The sequence below is a fragment of the Varanus komodoensis genome, unplaced genomic scaffold, assembly GCF_004798865.1.
Source record: "Varanus komodoensis strain SLA01 unplaced genomic scaffold, ASM479886v1 scaffold18_1, whole genome shotgun sequence".
Lineage (NCBI taxonomy): Eukaryota > Metazoa > Chordata > Lepidosauria > Squamata > Varanidae > Varanus > Varanus komodoensis.
In genome coordinates, this window is record NW_025335548.1 from 5,734,672 (window position 1) to 5,749,894 (window position 15,223).

Consider the following 15,223-nt stretch of genomic DNA (forward strand, 5'->3'; position numbering starts at 1 on the left):
GTATTAGAAACCACGGGGTCTCCCCAGGGTTTCAGGGAGGAATCTTTCTTAGGCCAACCTGGAGACGCCAGGGATTTAATCTAGGTTCTTCTGCCACAGCCCCTTCCATGTGTGCAGTATAGCAGGGGTGAGGAACCTCAGGCATGGTGGGCATAACCTGACCCTCCAGGGTTCCCCCGATGATCGCATACCCAAGTTTGTTTCTAAAGCAATGGATACCCAGATATGGCTCTGGAGACTTTCCTAGTCTCCTCCTACACACTTCTCCATAGGCTATTCTGGTCCTCCTAAACCTGTGAGACTTTCAGTCCTGCAATATGCTTTTATGCATAAGAGTACAAAAATAAATCTGCAAATGAGAGCATTTGGCTTTGATTATTTATACTAATGGTTACAAAAGGAGAAGGGAGGGCAGGTTCCCATATGAACCTAAGAAAATGAACATTTTTTCCTTAAATCCCCATTAAATGACTAAAATGAAAAACCAGTAATATCTGTGGCACAACAGCAGCTGTTTTAAGGAAATGTTTCTGAGAACTAACGGATTTATGTTTTTGTGCTTGGCAAATCTCATATTGAATAAAATAGCAGAGGGCAGCTTTGCCTCTTTGACAATGCTTCCCTTTGGTGCAAAACAGGCCACTCAGGGTGGAAGATTAATAGCTCTGTCATGTAAATATCATCTTCGGAGTCTGCAGTCCTCAAAATGATTTCCCACTAGATTTGTTTAATTAAAGAACTCACTTATCTTTTTGACAAGGATAATGAAAAGCCTTGCCTCTACTGTGTAAAAGGATTTAGTGGCAACGCCTCTCTCTCTTCCATGTAAAAGGTCTATCTGCCGATGCAGACTGCAGTGCAGTAAAGCTAATTGATGGGTGCACCTGAAAAACCGTCTCGATTATAGGCTAGAGCCATAGCCAAAATACCCTGAAACATACATTGGGATGTTGATAAGGAGGAGAGACACTGAATTCAGTGCTGCAACCTGAGTGTCATGTGCACTGTAATCACTGATGTATTTAGTAGGAATAAGGAACAAATAATTTCTAGACACTGGGCAGTTGATCTTTATTTCTAGACAGAATGATCCAGTGCCCCCTACACAGCACTGAGCAGGGTATAAGATTCTTCAAATTCCGGGATCCAAGGGCATAACCTTGAGTTGCGGAGTCTGTACTAACCCTGTACTCCCTCCCTACCTGCTTGGAGCTTACACAAAGAGGGCCATGCTGGCTGGTGTTCAAAGATAGGCTGGACATGCACATGGTGGGCATGTCGTGAGCAGAGTGGCTGGAGCCAGGGGTCAGACTAGATGGCCCGGGAGACCCCTTCTGACTCGCTCTGTTTCTATGGTTCCCTGAGGTTGTAGGAGCAACCTTGGAAAAGAGGTCAAGGGGGCATTCTGTGGGGAAGGGAGGAATCCAGGTCCACTGGGGTGTGATTCATCCAGTGCCACAGCTGCATGGCTGAAATGAGCCATCCAGCTGACTTTCAGGGCAGAAGGAGAAAGGAGGCAAATATCAGCTCAGTCTTCCTCCTATCTGTATAGGATGCCCATAATTCTCTGAGTTCAGAGGCTTATGAGTATCCCACTGGATTGCACCCTCCCTCCCTCCCTCCCTCCCTCCCTCTTTCTTCTTTCTTGATACCTTTAAACCACCTAGTAACCCAAGTTCTCTGGCTTGTGCAATATATTAAAAACAATAGAAAATGAAAAATATGATCCCTTATATAATGTGAGACATTGTTATGTATACAATACATACAAAAACAGAATACATTTTAGTATTGTATTTGCTTTGCTATGATTGTAAGAAGTGGGATTCTACAAGATCTGTGCCACCTTTCCTTCATAAAATTACAGAGTTGGAAAGGGCCTAGCAGGCCATCAGGTACAACTGCCCACTCAGTGCAGGGCTCATGTCTCCCATCCAGATTCTAACCAGAGCTGACTCTACTTAGCTTCCAAGATCAGGCAGGATCGGGCTCTTCAGGGCTGCAGCTCAGCAGTAATTCACATGCTTTGAGTACAAATGAGCCTAGGTTCAGTCCCTGGTATCTCCAGGTAGGGCTGGGAAAGCTCTCCTGTCTAAGGTCCCAGACAGCTGCTGCCAGACAGTGTATATAATACTGTGCTAGTTGGACTGATCCATTACATGGACGCTTCACGTACCACTCATAATCACTGGCTTGTTTCCTGCTGTTTCAGGGTGCTCGAGGTTTTCCTGGGGCTCCTGGCCTTCCCGGTTTAAAGGGCCACAGGGTAAGTGTGAACACATCTGCTTTCCCACTCAACCTTACTTTTTGGCTACCTATATTTTAAAATATAGCTGTTCCCTCTTTTATTTCATCTTTGCATAGTTCTAGTTTCAAAATGGTTGCATTTCTGTCACAGGGACATAAAGGACTTGAAGGCCCTAAAGGTGAAAACGGAGCCACAGGATCTAAGGTAACTGCATGTTTTGAGTGTTAGGGGAAAATTGTATCACACGTATAAGACTCCAAGGAATTTTGAAGGGGCAAGGCTGGTTCTGCCCCTGTTATGTTTGCCAGTCTCCACTACTTCTGTCTGCAAGGCAAGAAGAACATGGAGAAGAATAGCTCTCTCCGTCTCTTGAGATATAGGCAGGCAGCTCTTCCCTCTCACCCATATTTCTGCCAGTGTCCCCTAGAGCCGCCCACCCCTTTGCTTCTTCAGTAGCAGCACCAGAGAACCAATCCGTCCATTTTCATGACTTTATAGCAGAAGCTAAAGCCCAGCATGAGGTGCTGTTTAAAAGAAGTCATCTTTAGAGTGTGGTCTAAAAGCTGCCAGTGTCGAGAGAAAGCTTCTTGAAATGACCTCCACATGATGGCTGGTTTACTTCACTTTGAAGTCATGAAGCAGTTTGACGCCCCAACCTGTGAAAGATTCCCCATGCCTGTTCTAGGTTTTCCTGGCAGTGGTATTGAGGGAACATTCCAGCTGCTGGGGATATTCAGGTGATGATCTTTTCCACCTGTGCCTTATGGATGCTCTGTGAGGCTTTCGGGTAGCACTAGTGAAGAATTATACCATCCTCACTCACAGGCCTGTAGCAGAGGTAGGGGACCTCTTGGTCTCTAGGTGTTGCTGGACTCCACTTATCCTTGACCGTGCTGGCTGGAGCTGATAGGTGGAGTCCAATGACATCAGGAGGACTACAAATTCCTCTCTCTGCTTTATGATATTCCACTGAAATTATACTTTTAAAAAAGACAACAACAGAGCACAATACTGTACAACTGATACCAAAGGGCATTCCTCAACCCACTAGTGAGGTTAGCGCTAGCCCTTTTCAGTGGTTAGCTCAGCCACAGTTGTCCCAAGCTGCACTCCTGCATGAAAATTTTGTGCCCATGCGTGCGAGAGGCCCATGTGGAGCAGTTTGCTGCAGCACCGGTGTTTGCAGCCACCCAGCATTGAGATTGCCTGCTATTTCCTTGTCTGATCACTGTTAGGAGGACTACTGTATGGTACAGTGGTTTTCTCCTGCTGTTGGAATTTAATTTCCTAATGTTGCATATTGTTTTATTTAGCATGCTGTATGTCTTTTCATTCCATTTCTAGGGTGAAATCGGGCCACCAGGTCAGATGGGCCCTACTGGGCCTTTGGTGAGTAACGTGTCTTTTTTACAGTTCCTGTTTCTCCCTCTCTGCCTTACCAGTAATGTCTAATACCTGGATTCCAGTCCAGTTATCGAAGACATACCTTGAAGAGTATTTAATTTCTTAACCTCACCTCCTCAAATGTATTCACCTGTGGTATCTTATGCAAATCCATCCAAAGTTCCTCTGAGTATGACGAAACTTAATCCACAGGAGGTTTTCTTAGGACTGTAGCCTAAGGGGTCGAATTCTGCAAGGAATAGGAGACTCTGGGGGTCCCATCCCACAAAAGGAAGGGAGAGGGGAATTGATGGAGGATCCTAATCATGCACCTCAAGTTGTGTCTTGGCCAGGATGGGAAGTATTTCAGGTTGCAAATCTAAGCATGCATATCTTAGGGAGAATGTACCACTGAACACTCAATGGATTGTGTTTCACACGACATCATTTTGAAAGAGAGATTTCAGTGGGTTGACAAAGCGGGTTGCTTGGCTTTTCTCACTCCAGTCCCTGCTGCCAATGTTGCTCTTCAGGCCTCAATGCATAAATGAAAACAGAGAGATTTTTCTGAGATTTTCCCCTCTCTGGATTCTCATATTTCTAGGTGTGGGTTGGGAACTTTATCCAGGAGTGTGTGAGGGGCAGAAGGACTCTGGAAGGATATGTGGAGCTGGTGGATATGGAAGAAAGAAGCAGAGAGGGAGAGGGGGAGAGAGAGGGAGACAGACAGACAGACAGAAAGGGCAGCAATCACAGTCAAAGTCCTCTTTGATGGTTTGAGTCTCATACAGGAAACTCAATGGCAGTAGAGTCCGAACAGTCCTGCACTTGGTTCATGTACCTTTTGATGCACTTTTGAGCTTTAACATTAAAACCCTTCCAAATGGAGTGGTTAAGGTAGTTCCAGCAGATGTGGCAACATACCGTGTCACAGCTATGCCTAAATCCCCTTTCAACCTTTTAATCATTTCTTCCAGACACACCCATCCGTGTGGGTCTGGGTAAAGCGTGGGCTGTCTGGAGCTGCTCTGGTGATGCTGTGGTTATAGGTGGCATGGTGTAATACAAGAAGCAGCTGCTTTAGGTCTGTAATGCCGCGATGCCACATTTTTGGCCAGGGAAGCTGTCACATCTGGTTCTCATCAGAAGGTTGGCAAACTTCCCAGATCTCTTGTCTGAATGGGGAGCTACCTAAATGGGAAGATGGTCGAGCATCTTGTAGGTCACCGTGTAGAGGGCCAGACTGTGGGACTATGATCTGCTCTGGTATATCATGATGGGTATGGTGGTTTGGCTAAAATTGGCCAGCTGAGTCATGCAAGTCTATTTTCGATTCAGTGACATTAGAGGTTACAGTAAAAGATCTGATGCTTCTGTCTCTCCTGGCACAATCATATGCTGGAGCCAAGAATGAGTTTCACCTCACATCAAGCATCCATTCATGCTTTTGCATGCTCACCTTTTAAATAGTGTTATTCCACTGGAATAAACCTTCCTGCATAAGTTTGCACCTTCATATTTGACAAATCAAGACGTTCCAACAAAACTTAAAAATAAATGTTAACATCTCTGGGGTATATAAGTACATTCTAGCATAATGCCAAAACACAACGCAGTTGGTTGTTTCAGTGTGCAGCATTGACAGTGGGCAGAGGTAGCGCTGATGGTGGAAGAAGTTTGTAGCACTGGATTCTCTCTCTCTGTCTCTCTTTGCTTCCTTATTCCTTTTAGCTGAGAGTTGTAGGCCTTCATTCCTGTCTCGACGTGCGTAGGATTTTGTCCTCGGTGTGTTAATGCCATTTCTGTTGCACCAAAATGCAAAAACACCTTTGTAAACCACATACAGACACTTAGATGGAAAGTAATAAATACAGCATGTGTTCTAGGAAAGGAAGGCATTTATTATCAAAAACAAATATGGGTGAAGATACAGTAATAAAAACATATTGCTTACCACAGTTGGTGGAAGTCAAAGAGCAGCTGATTTCTACGTCTCATTTAGTCTTGGCCTACTGGAATGCTCTTTCTTCTTTTGTTGGCTGTAGGGTCCCCGAGGGATGGCAGGAGAAAGAGGACGAATTGGACCACAGGGTGCTCCAGTAAGTGCTTCTTTATAGTGAAATAATCCAGATGGATCCAGTATGACTAATTAACTCGTACTGTTTTAGCTTATCTTTGTCTTGCTTTTCAGTTTAAATGTACACACTTGTGAAAGAATGGCTTTTGTGCCAACCACTTCTACCACCTGACAAGTTTCAAATTGCTTTCTTGGGCCACAATGTAAATAGAGAACAGTGGTGCTTGTTGCAAGATATTGTCTATGTACAGGCAGCTGAAAATAACCTGAAGCATGTATTCAGTGGGTCCTGGGCACACCCCACCCCTCAAAAAATAATACCATGCAGTCCTTTTCTTGGTCTTAGATACACTCATGATAAACCCATGTTAACATGGAACAGCTTCTCATATACATGAACACGTCCAAATGAATATGTACAGAATCACAACTTTCTTTGCAAATTAGCCATGTTGAAATTCTGAGTAAAAGTTGTTCAAAAAGGGATAAGAATCACACCTTATATTAATGCTCTGGGCAAAAGTAAATTCCATTGCTCATTCGCTTCCCAATTAATGTCAAGTTTGGTTTCACCCTCGTTCTTCACACTGGGGAAGGAGCTCTTTCCCATGTCTTAGCTCAGCCAGCCTCGTGCTATATTACTGTGTCATAATGGGAAGCCCCAGCAACTTAGACCAGCCTTTGCCCTCCAGTTGTTTTGAACTCCCAGAATTCCTGATAGTTGACCACTTTGACTGGGTCTGATGGGAGCGGTAGTCTAAAACATCAGGAGGTTACTCTGTTGGAGAAGTCCGATCCAAATGCTGAATCAACTACAGTGGAGAGATTGTCCTGTAACCCTCTCCCCCACCCCCCCACCCATGTGCCAACACAACTAACAACTGTCATATGTATTTCCTGTGGAGTTCCAATGCTTCACTTCAGTGCTTCACCTGCCCCTACTAGAGGCTAAGCCCACTTCGCATCTAGAGGAAGCATTCAGAACTGGGTTCCGTTTGACCAACTCCGCTGCCATCTGTCTGGCATGCAGCGGGTGCTTTGCTAGCCCTGCTGCTCTGACTTCTTGCACAAGGTGCCTTGCCATGAGGGGAGCAGCCTCGTGAGCGCCACGCCATGCACGGTGGCAGTTCTAGGGACCTTACTGTGGCCTGGAGGAAGGACTGCAGTATCCAAGACACCTTGCAATAATACTCTGGGGGGCGGGTGGGCAGGGGGATAGCCTCCAGTGCAGCATCGTGTCCAGGGAACAGTACTGGAAAGCTTGATATTCCTGATGAGTAGGCCTCTCCCTGCTCACACCAAAGAGGCTTTTCTACGGTGGAGACTGCTGGAGGTTATGCCAGGGCAAGTCACACGGGCATTCTCAAGGAAGTGCTGCTTGGCTGAAAGGGCTGAGACAAAAGTCATGCCAAGGTGGAATTTACTAGCAAGTCCATTGGGTGCTCGCTACCCATGTGAGCATTACAAGCAGAGCAGATTCGATTCGTGCGCCAGCTAATTTTGGAGTTTATCAGCTTCACTTGGTAGAAATCAGTGACAGTTTGGAAACAACCAGCTTCTTTAAGAAACATACTAAGCATTTCAGGAATTCTAAAAAATTAATCCTTTATTTAATTATTCCGTATTTCAGGGGGCTCGCGGTTCTCATGGTATGCCAGGGAAGCCAGGCCCGATGGTAAGTACCTCTCCCCCAGCTTGCTTTGTCCTCTTTCCAGTTGTTTACTGTTCATTTGCAGTTTGCAGTATTGTCCCTGAATTGTTTACCAGTATTCTCCATGGTGCTTCTCACTTTGCACAACAGACCTATGTGGGACAAATAGCAGTAAGCTGTGCAGTAGGGCTTGAGTTCCTGGACACTGCCTTGTATACTTGGCACAGTCGGAAAGTATGGGACTTGCCCATCCCGTAGATCTTGGGCCAGGCATGCAGAGACAAGTATGTGTGGGGGCATCTAGGGACTTGGTCCTTCTCAAGAATTTGCTGGAGCGCTTCTTCTCTGTCCTCTCTTTCCTTGGTAGCTTGCAGGTTCCTTGTGCTTGTGGAGAAGTAGAAAGCTAATGGGGACATTTTCTCTGGAAAAACGTGGCAGAAGCAGAAGCGCCTAGGTGACCACTTGTGGACCTCCAGATATTTTGGGCTACAGTTCCTATGACCTTTCAGCGTGATCTATGCTGGGTAGGACTAATGGGAACTGGAGGCCAAAACATCTGGGGCAGGGCACCAATACCCACCCTTGCTCTAGGGCCTAGAGCAGGGGTCTCAAACTCAACTTACCTGGGGGCTGCTGGAAGTAGAGTCTGGGTGAGGCTGGGCCGCATCAAGTATTCCACCCCCACGGGGGTAGGGGGCCGCTCATCCCACGGCCGGCCCGGGTGCCGCCGGCACTTTGAAGGCCACAGGGCCCCTCCCCCGTGCCCTGCCCGGCCCGGCCATTGGCCCGCGGGCCGCGAGTTTGAGACCCCTGGCCTAGAGCATCTAGACACGTCTTCCCCAACTTGGTGGCCTTCAAAGGCATTTGGACTCCAACTCCCAGAATTCCCATCCAGTAGTGCAATTGATGGGGAATTCTGGGTGTTGTAGTCCAAACATGTCTGGAAGGCACAGGGTTGGGGAAGACTGGTCTAGGCCATTGCACATGGCAATTACATCATTGTAACATGCCTAAAGGGTGATCCATTCTAGGTCCAATCTGCAGTTCAACTGAATTTGAATTGCCCAGCTAATCTCCAGCAAAAAACTCTGTTTATTTTAGGTTAAACCCAGAACAGATTTGAGTTTATACTAAGAATCACCAACACTCAGTGTACCTAGAGTGTAGGCTAATGGTTGCTCAACCATGATTTTAGTGGCACTTTTAAAAAGGGGTAAAAGAAGAACCTTAAAACAAGTACACTAGAATGTAGCAGAAAAATTAGACTGACAAGTACAATATAATCATTATAAAATGATATTGTAGATCAAGTTTCCATCTGTTTCTAAAATTGGTCGAAGCAGACTTAACATGACATCCGGGTGGCAAAAATATGTGGTAAATTCTCCATGTCAGGAGAAGGTTATAACATCATGGTTAGACATGCACCTGTGGGATTTGAACTATGTGACTGGAATAAATGAGTTGGTAGAAAGAGGTTTCTTCCGATGCTAGTATTACCCTTGAAACAGGAAAGGGAATTGACAGGCTGACGTTCAAGGCAAAATATAAAGAGGTGCACAGATTTGTTGGAGACATGGGAACTCTAACAAAGCTTTGCACTGTGACAGACCTCCTTTGCTCCATCCTGTTCCCCTCCTCCCAGTTTTGCATTGCCACAACAGCTGATTGGCCAGAGAACATGTGCAGCCTTCACTTGGCTGCTCATGGGCTCCTTTTCGCATTTTGCCTAGATTTGTCTGTTGCTGCACTTCTGAAAGTCTTGACATTCCCCCAGGCTCGCTGTATCTCCCCTCTCAGTGTGGCTTGCACCATGTCAGCTAGATAAGCACCCACACCTGGAGAATTAAGTTTGCTATGATTATACAGAAGAAGGTCCCATGGCAAAATGTTGCAATGCACTGGTGGCTTGTGTGAATGACAGGGCTGTGCTGATGTGTGCTTGATGGAGCTCTTGTCTAGTTTTGATATGACAATCAGAAGCAGGCTGAATCAGGTTGTTTCCTGGGACTTCTGTCTCTAAGACGGGCTGTGGTTTGTGCACTTTTAAAAAATGCTCAGGAAATTTGTGCAAATTACACAATGTGTGTGAATTTATGCAGTCCACACACATTATGTAAATTGCTCAAATCCCAGTATATTTTGCATAACTTGTGCATAGTGACCCTGAAGGACAATGTACGAGGAATCCAGTTTAGGGGCGGGAATCCAAGGGCATTCTTCAGCACCACTCCCTGGGCTCCATCCCACCTTGTCTGCCCTAAGTCCACCTCACGCCAGGTGTTTGCAAGGGCATCCGACAGGAAATGGGACCAGGTGAGTCTGCGAAGCTGCTTGTGCACATGCTTCCCACCACCCCTGCATCTGCTGTGTGAGAGGAGTTTTGCTTCCGCACATGTGACTAGTGGCCTTTGCGTACTTTGTGTAAACAAGGTCTCTGCTAGCAATCCCAAGTATTTGAGGACTTGAGCCTGGCTCTGCTTGCTTCCTGGCCAGCACTGAGCATTGGGAAAAAAGTCCAGCTGATGCAAGACGGGCAGATCCTGACTGGATCTTCATCCCCTTACACCTGAGAGGCACGTGCATCTTTGCATAATTTGTGTAAAACTGGATGATTCGTGCAAATTAACACTTGAAAAGTATGTGGCCATTGTGTGATTTCCACATGCTTTTCAGGGGCTGCTTTCTGCAAATCAGCTAATTTTATGTAATTTTTGTTAGTAATTTTTCATTTGTTTTTTAAACGCACAAATGATGGCCTTTTTGGAGATGGAAGTCTAGAAGTTGGCTCAAATCAGTGCCAGCCCAGGGCTGGCAATGCAGAACCAGGGGAGCACATCACAGCAGTCTTCCCATCAGGTTCACCTTCCTGTCAGGTTCCTCACACATCCCTTGAGTGAACCGAGCCTGTGGTTGAGAGGGCTGGAAAACAAAGCCGACGTTAGAACTGAAGCTGAGACACCTTGCTCTTTTTGGGGTCTCACTTTAGTTGATTGTTTCAGTTTTGGGATGTTTAAAAAGTGAAAGTACTATGCATTTCAAGTCCATGATATGTGAGACTTTCATGTAATGATGTGCTTCACATAGCCTGGGAGGAGTCCAGAGGGGGCAGCTTCAGTAGCTCCGTGTCTGGCCGGAAATAGCATTAACAGGGCCGCTGTCTCTCTGCACAGCTCTCCTACTTGGAACCACAGTGCAGAACTGTTGCATGCTGTACGCCCAGCTTCAGTGCCACCCCTAACCTGCAGAAGTGGTCTAATAGACCTAGACAACAATTTAGGGTATTTACAAACCATTCAGAGCCTGACCTGCGGTCCTCAGTATGGATTATACTGCAAGGATGTCATATATATCTCCCTTCCAGGAAGTGACACTTTCTGCCTTCAAGTTGGGGACAACGAACTGCATTTGCTGAGGAATCCACAGTAGCAGAAATAGCTATATATGCTTTGCATGAAATAAAAGCTAGGTTAGAGCGGAAATGATTGTGCTTGCTGCTACCCCTGGGGGTTCTTTTTTTTTTAGGGGGTAGAATAGATAACTTGTTCTTGAGTTCTGCCGTTTTATTTTTTTCTTTACTGGTATCTATGAACAGCTCTCTTCTTTCCCCGGGAACAGTTAAAAATAGCTTTTCAGGATGAACCAGGAGGCAATCTACCTGAAGTGTGTGAGCTGCTTTTATATATCCTCTATCTATCTGCCCCCAAGCTCTACTCATTCCATTTCACTTCCCCCTTTTGTCCCAGTCCGGCTTAGACTCAAACCACACTTTGCATTAAACACGATAGGATGCAGCTGTTCCTCTGCTTTTTTCTTTGCTGACAAATAAGTGCATCCTCCCTTTAATGCATATTAAGCTCTCTCTTAGGGTGGGGAAATGTCCCAGGGCAAGCAGGGTGAAGGTTCCCTCCATTGGTCCTAATCCAGACTGGGGCTCCACGTGTTTATGTGTGAGTCAGAAATGCAGATGACAGCTTCAGGCTATGTATTTAACCCAATGTGCAGTTTGGCTCTCAAGTTGGCCAACAATCCATGTCACTGAGTTCTATAAGGCAGGATTTTTCGGGATTTATTTCCCCAAAAGATGTGTGTGTGTGTGTGTGTGTGTGTGTTTTGCAAACATTTGGTTTATCCAAGTCTGCTGCTACTTCCCCTCTTCTGCGAGTGAATGATGTGGCATTGGCTGCAAAACAGGAAGACTCAATTTCGTATTAGCTCATATGCTTGATGAGCTGTTGCAGTGATGCTTTAAAGTACAGCACAAGATTGCAAGCCAAATTATGTCCCGATCACTAATAGTTTCTGGAACAGAGCATTTTTCTTCCTGGGATCGTCAAGAGACAAGTCATTTCGGTGAGGCATTATTTTATAGTATAAATGCAACATGCTCTTCAGGAGGGAGCTAAGCCAGCAAAGGCCAAATGAAAGGAAAGCAGCAGCGAACATTTTCAAGTTAGTAGTAAATGCTTTTGAGCCCTGTGTGCTGCTTCCCGAAGTCTGTCTAGATGCTCCTATCTCTTCAGATGAATGCAAAAAGCTTGCCCCCTTCCGTGCCATTTTTCATCTGTGCAACAAAGATATCTTCCTCCCATGACTTTCTGGATTTTCTCTGGCAGAGCTGTATTGACATCAGTCAGGTGGTACGAATGTCAGAGGGAATTAGCTTCACTTCCACTTAAGCTTTTTTCTTTTCTGGAGTAAGGGAATATTCATTGAACTCATTCATCTGCTCTTTTCAAACCTCTAGGTCCGCTTTCCCAAGATGTGTTGGGTCGCACCTCCTATAATTCCTACTCTAACACATCTGGAGGGTTCTGGATTGGGAAAGCTCGCTCTAGGTGGTAGCTCACCACTCTTGGAGTTTATAGCAGGGACTGTGCCTCCTGTGTGCAAAGCATTATTCGGTGTGGAACAAAATAGAAAATCTCTTGCAAACACAGATGTCTGAGCAGTTTTGGGCTGGGCACCACTTGTGGATGATCAGCTGCATGCGATTTCAGTGCTGCAGATCAGTAAAATATTGTAACAATTTGATCTGTAGGAACTCGTCTACAAAAAAGAAAGGTGTGTGCATAGCACAAGCTCTTCATGTGTCTTCCTGCTTTAAGCCACCTTCTAAATTCCTGTTTCACAAACTCCATGCCATTTATTTATTTTTATTTATTTATCTAGAAAGCTTCTATGCCGCCCCATTCGCCGAAGCCTCGGGGCGGCTCACAACAATACATAAATAATAACAATATAAAAACAATATAATTGGAGACGTCCTGGCCAAGGATTTAAAATAAATAAATAATATTTAGCAATTAAAATGACATTTAAATAAAAAGGTAAGGATTATAATAATCTTTTCTTACTTATCTTCCCTGTTGCTTTGTTCTAGGGTCCCCTTGGAATTGCTGGTTCATCAGGTTTTCCAGGCATACCTGGCATGAAGGTACATAAAGCTTTCATTTGATTCTGTTAGTGAGTTGTTTCTTTTTGATTGTTATGACCTGCATTCTCTAGTGTACATAGTAAACTTTTGATAAAAGAAGGTAGAATCTCCCAGGTACCCCTGTGTAAGTTTTATAGAGCAGTAAATCCAAGTGATTCGGATTCCATTGTGCTTACAACTGAATTTAGCAATAGAAAATTATCAGTTTCTCCCTAGTATTCCACTGGATTCCAGCCTAGATGTTGCTTCTCCAGGTGATACGTGTTTTGTGACTGTTGGGTCTTCTTTCAAGGAGGATGCAGCAAGGAGACAATGTCACAGAAAGATTGTTCACCCATTATGTAAGGTCTGGATTCTAGTCATTGGAGGCCTGGAAAGGGCTTTGGGGGCACGCTCTTTCTTCTTATGTCTCCTATATCAGGCAAAAATTACCAACTTAAGAGGGAGATTTCCAATATATGTGGGATTCACCAGTGCAGTTATTCTACTTTAGGTAGAATCCCAGGGATCAGGTCATTCTGCAATGCATAACATTTTGTGGAAACCAACCAACCAACCAACCAACCTACCTTGTAACAACATGATATCAGATAAGCAATACATATGATTCGTAGTATGGTGAAGTATGATCACTATTACTGTTGGTTCTCTAGGAGATTTTTATTCTTGTTACGTGCTCTGGCTTTATGTGCTTTCTTTTAAAGTGCATTTTCCTCTTAAAGTTTTATTGATTTGTAAGTAATCATTAAATTTTTATAGATAAAAAGATCTTGATAATCAAAATCTAATCAAAATCTGATCCAACCCAGAATATGTCTCTTCTTAGAGTAGAACAGCTCAATAGAGGGACCTTCTCCAAATCCTTATTCAATGTACGGAACTACAGCTTAGTTATTTTCCTTCCTAGCCAAGAGAGAGGGAGAGAGGGAGGGAGAGATGATACCACATTCACATATAATGATGTGTGAGGAAAAGGAATTCTGGCTTTTAGTTCACAGGTAGTTTGAATGTAAGCCGAAGCATCTGCTTCCTGGTTAATTGCTGGTTAGTTGCTGGTTAGTTTAGCCAAACGGGTCAGGCAGCAGGCACCATTGCAGTGCTTGTGAGCAATGAGCCAGCCCTCCCCCAGTTGCTTCCCATTGCATGCGGACGCAGCTGTTAATTCTGCACAGAAAGGGCTGTTCAAGCCATGTTAAAATCTTTCCTAACATGCTCTGTGAAGTTCTTTCCTGCAAAGTTAATATTTAACTTAATAGACTGTTTGAAAAAGGCATATGTGAATATACCCAACAACAGGCAAGTATGCTCTATATAAAGCCAAAGATTGGAATGGAGGCAGCTAATATTTGAACATTCATGACTGCAAGGTTGTTAAAATAACATGAGATAATGAAGTGAATGTGAAGTTCAGTCCCTAAGCCTGTCCTTTTAAGATACTTCTGTGCATTTTTAAAGGCTGCAAATATGGTATCATTTTACCTGCATAGATCTGGTTGTAGCATCCCTAAGGAAAACAAAACAGCTGGAAGTGCAGATCAGTTTAATGGGAGCTGGCAATGCGTCTGAGGCCCTCTGCCACAAAATAATAAATACCAGAAAAAGCCAAAGAGGCACAAGTTTAACTCATTTATATGATGCCATACATTGGTTCTGCTCTCATGTGAAGTTGAAGTTAACTTCTTTCCTCCACCAGCCTTCAAAAACAAACTATAACAGCGGTTATTTGGCACAGAGAATTAGAAAAGTGAAAACAACGGCCAATATTAACACTAGAGGGATATTTGTTTTGTTAATTTTGCATCCAATTTCTTCCTTTTAATGCTTCCTTGTTTTGATTGGATACAAAATACAACCACTTGTCCCCTCCATCATGGTCACATTTTCTATGTTTTAAAAACTTTTCTGTAAGAATCATTTCTAAATCTCTACAGAAAGTTAGATAAGGGTTTTTATTTTTAAAAAATACTCTAAGGACACAATCTATGAGTAAGCAGTTTAAGGACACTAGGAGAAATCTAGCATAGCCCTACAGTTCTCCAGGTTTTTTTTCTTCCAGTTTTTAGGGTTGCTCAGGAGAACTTTCTAGTGGGCATGTGAGTAGAATCGCCAACTAAATATACGCGGTGCAATTTAAGGAACCTGTTTGCTCTAGAGGGTGCTATCCATTACTGTTCTTAGCCATTACTGTGACGCAACATTTGCAGTGCAATTGACCTCTATTTCTCAAAGGTGGCCACATCCGGGCTACTGCTACAGCTCAGTGGAGTTCAGGGTTGCTAGAGAACTCTGCTGCATTGCTACATTCTCTGCTACAGTGGGAAATGAGTCGGCAGCCAAGCTTCTCCCAGATCCATTCATCCAGCCTTCTTCCCTGCCTGCTGTTTTAAGTGGGGCTCCAGGTGTACTTCAAAGTAGGCTAGAGAGGGA

General features: G+C 44.5%; 1 protein-coding gene across 2 annotated transcripts in view; it reads left to right on the forward strand.

The window, feature by feature from the left end:
* COL5A2 (collagen type V alpha 2 chain) overlaps positions 1 to 15,223 on the forward strand; it is a 150,108-nt gene that overhangs the window by 91,146 nt on the left and 43,739 nt on the right. For both annotated transcript variants that reach the window (XM_044427045.1, XM_044427046.1), the window contains exons 13-18: positions 2,213 to 2,266; positions 2,399 to 2,452; positions 3,593 to 3,637; positions 5,677 to 5,730; positions 7,339 to 7,383; positions 12,743 to 12,796. In XM_044427045.1, coding sequence (XP_044282980.1) covers positions 2,213 to 2,266; positions 2,399 to 2,452; positions 3,593 to 3,637; positions 5,677 to 5,730; positions 7,339 to 7,383; positions 12,743 to 12,796 — 306 coding nt within the window. The remainder of the gene's footprint in view (positions 1 to 2,212; positions 2,267 to 2,398; positions 2,453 to 3,592; positions 3,638 to 5,676; positions 5,731 to 7,338; positions 7,384 to 12,742; positions 12,797 to 15,223) is intronic.